Source organism: Magnolia sinica, chromosome 7 (assembly GCF_029962835.1).
Source record: "Magnolia sinica isolate HGM2019 chromosome 7, MsV1, whole genome shotgun sequence".
Lineage (NCBI taxonomy): Eukaryota > Viridiplantae > Streptophyta > Magnoliopsida > Magnoliales > Magnoliaceae > Magnolia > Magnolia sinica.
Window position 1 is genome coordinate 75260711 of NC_080579.1, and position 4147 is coordinate 75264857.

Sequence of the window (4147 nt, forward strand, 5' to 3'; positions counted from 1 at the left end):
AACCAGGTTGGACAGAGTTCAAATAGTTCAGCATCGACTCTGGGTATGTAAATATATAATTTAAGTGAAGTGAAGTTAAGCTTGTAACTTTTATAGTTTTGTTTTGTTATTGATTTAATTAAATGTAGATATTATATTTCAAATATTTAGAATGCTCATATCTATTCTTTTGTTTCATAAAGAGGGTGGTATTCATAATAGACGATTTCGAGGCCCTACAGTCATCAGCGAGGTGGCGAACTTACCACCCAATAAGCAACTGAATATCAGTTGGAATAAGTACGGGTAGCCCATTGGACATAAGTACAATGAATTTACAAGGTGGCTGAGCATTTTATCTAGGAATGGGCGCTTAGCGCCTCTTGATCACGATAGTTGGCATCATGTGCCACTATCTCACAAGAATGAGATTTGGAATGAAGTGAAGGTAATATGAAATCAAAAATTCAATTACTCTTTTTGTATTTTTGTATATTAAGTATAATTGATGATTGATGTATTGCAGATCAAGTGGAATATCGACGAGGAGCATCGAAATTGGGTAATGAAGTCCATCGGAGCTTCATGGAAGGAGTGGAAGAAGAGGTTAAAAAAAGAACACTACAAGTGATATTTGACTAATGAGGAATGACTAGCTCACTGTCTTGATTGAGTGGAGCCGACGCACTGGAAGTGGCTCGTCACCTATTGGTCAAGTGATGAAGGACAGGTAAAAATTAAACATAAAGAAAAATTGTATCCATGTTGGTGTATATTGTTATTTATATTAAAATTTAGTTATTTTACTATGTCACATTGTAGGCCCGCACTCAAAGGAATAAAATCAACCGCAGCAAGCATCGTATGGCCCACACTGCCGGCTCAAGGAGCTTTGCTCAAGTGCGTGAAGAAGAGGTAAATTCTTCTTTGATTTCTAAACTTGAAATGCCATCATTTTGTTTTAATATGATTGTTATCAACTCATTTGTTTTTACATGGAAAAAGCGGGCAAAGAATCTTGGTGGAGAGTCTCCTGATCGGGCAACGTTGTTCATAACGACCCATCGGAAGAAAGATGGGAGTGTTGTGAACGAAGAGTCGACTCATGTTATTGTATGTAGAAATTTATTAATCATTGACATCTCAGCCAATATTTTTCATTAAGTCATGATATTGAACAACTTATTTAATGTTTTTCTACACTACAGGAAATGATTGAGGAGTTACGGGCAACTCAGACTGCTGAGTCCTCTCAGAGTAGCACTGCCCGAGACGATCTCTTATCCCAGATATTGGGACCAGAGCATCCGGGCCGGGTCCGCATGATGGGGTTAGGTCCCACAGCTTCCACGTTATGGGGCACAAGAAATACCATTGCAGAACTCAGGAGGGAGACTGATGAGTTGCGACGACACATGAATGAGCGGGTAGAGCAACTAGTGGAGGAGCGGATGAAAGAACAGATGGCTAAGCATCTAGAGCAAATGGAGCAACGGATGACAGAGCGAATAACGGAGCAGATGGAGCAACGGATGACAGAGCGAATAATAGAGCAGATGATGGCACGAATGAGAGATATTATGAACTCATTGGTTGCAACAGACCAAACTTCGGGCAATGTACTAAATGTAGAGGCTGACTCAGTATCCACTCCTAGGGATAGACCTGAGGCTGAGGGACCTCAGTCGAAGGTTCCGAAGAATCAATAGGTAGTTTTTTGCTGAGATTCATTTATGTGTTATCTTTTACATATATATTTATGTTTTATTACATTTCATGAGTTTGTAGTTCACCATCATTGAATAGTTGGTCCTTTCTTTTTCAGGTCAAGTCGTATTTATGTGTATTTATGTGTTTGACATGCAAAAGAATCCAAGGGCTGTCTTAAAATGAGGGTTGCAGATTGGAAAAAGGTGGGCCATACTTTTTTTCTTCATGCTTTGTTTGCTAATGAACTTGGAAATCTAGGAATGTCTGATGGTACTGTACTCATTTTTCTTGGATTCAGACTGCCTTTGCATTTGGCAATATCTTCTTGCAGTTTAGTGTTTTTTGGTCATTTGGCAAAGAGCTTGGTGTTTTTGGCTTTAACATTTTAATATGTTTGCTTAATTTTAGGTGCTCATGCTTCATTTTCAGGTATTGCAATTAATTTTTGGTGCCCATGCTTCATTTTAACTGTTAGGTACTCTTGTATTTATATTTTTTACTCTCTTTTTTTTTCTGAAAGTTTAGGGTATTTATAGATTTGTTTTAATGCAGGATTGTGCAATCTCCTATCTCTGAACTTTGTTTTGATCAAAACAGCAGTACTGAACAATCTGCTGTTTGTGCAAGACTTTGTTCTTTTTCGATATGGTAGCTATAGTTGGTGCAATAAATGACCTGATGAGATACTTGCGCAAATGCTTCCTGTGCTCCATTGAATTACCAAAATTGGGAGATGCCATAAATGAGCAAAGGGTTGCTCTGCATTCTTCTCTAGAGAAGTGCCTTGTACAGCTAGCAAATAAGGTGTGTTAATCCTCTCTACTCTCCATATAGAGATGCTACCTCATTCAAGTCTTCACTTCTATAAAAGGTCTATAGACCCACCATGGTGTATTTGTTTTATCCGTACGTGGTCCATTTACTTTGACAGCTCATTTCCGGGCATAAATAAAAAAAAAAGAGGCAGATCAGGTCTGAGTGAACCACAACACATGAAACAATGATGATTGAACCTCCACAATTTGAGCAGTATTTGCAACAATACAGATTTTGACTGGATGAGCTAAACTGGTTTGGGTTGGGGATGGGTCTCATGGTTCCTCATAATGACTAAGAAGGAATAATTGCTTGAGGCTAGAGGCAGCCTTAAAGGAAATCGTAAAAAAATCGATGTGCTAAAATAAAAGAGTCAACCAACAAATATTTTTTCACTATAATATTAATATATAATCATAAATATCTGAATAAGTCTTGAAAATGAATATTCTAAGAATTGGGTGGTCATCAAAGGGGCAAGGGACAATTGTACCAGCTTTTGCAATTAAATTTCTATGCCGGGTTCTTCATTTTCTGACTAGGGTTGGCACATGGTGTTAGATGTTATATTTATAGACATAACTTGTGATGCATAAGCAGGCAGTAGGGTAGGTTATCACAGTCTTACCTGTTTCGCCTTTTGAATTTTGTACTATGAGTCCACACATCCACTTATCAATGTGTTGAACTTTTCAGACGATGCATTCAATATTTGGTTTGTTTGAGTTGAGCAAATCTCCAACACCAAGAGGAAATGAGTCAAAATGGAATATCATCAATTGTCCACATCTTGTTAAGGCTTTTAGTTGTTTATTGCAACTGTAATTTTGACACACTCACACACATATAGAGGGAGGGACCAATTCTCATGAGAAAATTTTGCTCATGAGAATTCATTTCGCGTGATGTGTATATATATGCAATCTAGGCCATACAGCTTAGATGAAGGATTTGGCCAAAATCATGTTCTTTTGCAACTCTGGTGCACTTTGTGAAAATAAAGGGTGGGAATTCCCTCCCACTTTGCTATGGCCCACACGTTTTTGGATCAGGCTGACTTTTGGGCCCTAGGGGTTTCATGAGGATGACTGATCTAGTGGATAGTTTGGATTTTGTGCACACATCAACCGGTTCATAGGAGAAAATCTCTCTCTCTCTCTCTCTCTCTCTCTCTCTCTCTCTCTCTCTCTCTCTCTCTCTCTCTCTCTCTCTTTCTCTCTCTCTCTCTACCTGTTCATGAAACAATTTTGGGTATCGATCTCTAGTTATTCTGCACATTCTAAAACTTGTTCGTAATCTACAATTCGAACCTACAACTATTTGTCATTTTCTGTTTTGTAGAAGAAAAGGGCAATTTTCCTGATTGTGTCCTTTTCCTTATTTATCTTTCAAAACTTTATTTTTTTACCAACACACTCACACCCCCACACACTCTCACACACCACAGTGATTTTTCACCATAATGGGTACTCAAACCCATGATCTCGTGTTGAAACTCTTGTGAGTCTACCACTGAGGCATGAGCAAGGACCCAACTTTCAGAGCTTATATGACATGATCCTTGTTCATTCTGATGAAGCTTTCTTTTCTTTTTTTCTCTCTTTTTTGTCATGTCAGATTAATTTCATCTGTTCCTGGTTAT

The 4147-nt window shown here is 38.2% G+C and overlaps 1 protein-coding gene across 2 annotated transcripts; it reads left to right on the forward strand.

Moving 5' to 3' along the window:
* Nucleotides 1-282: 282 nt before the first annotated feature.
* LOC131251456 (uncharacterized) lies at nt 283-1908 on the forward strand. Of its 2 annotated transcripts, XM_058252156.1 has the most exons (6): nt 283-427; nt 506-709; nt 802-894; nt 985-1092; nt 1188-1688; nt 1805-1908. In XM_058252156.1, the coding sequence occupies exons 3-5, from the start codon at nt 844-846 to the stop codon at nt 1686-1688; spliced, it is 660 nt and encodes a 219-aa protein (XP_058108139.1). In that variant the 5' UTR covers nt 283-427; nt 506-709; nt 802-843; the 3' UTR covers nt 1805-1908. The 2 variants fall into 2 exon arrangements, with proteins under 2 accessions (XP_058108139.1, XP_058108140.1); XM_058252157.1 differs by lacking the exon at nt 283-427 and having other exon boundaries at nt 489-709.
* The last annotated feature ends 2239 nt before the right edge of the window (nt 1909-4147 follow it).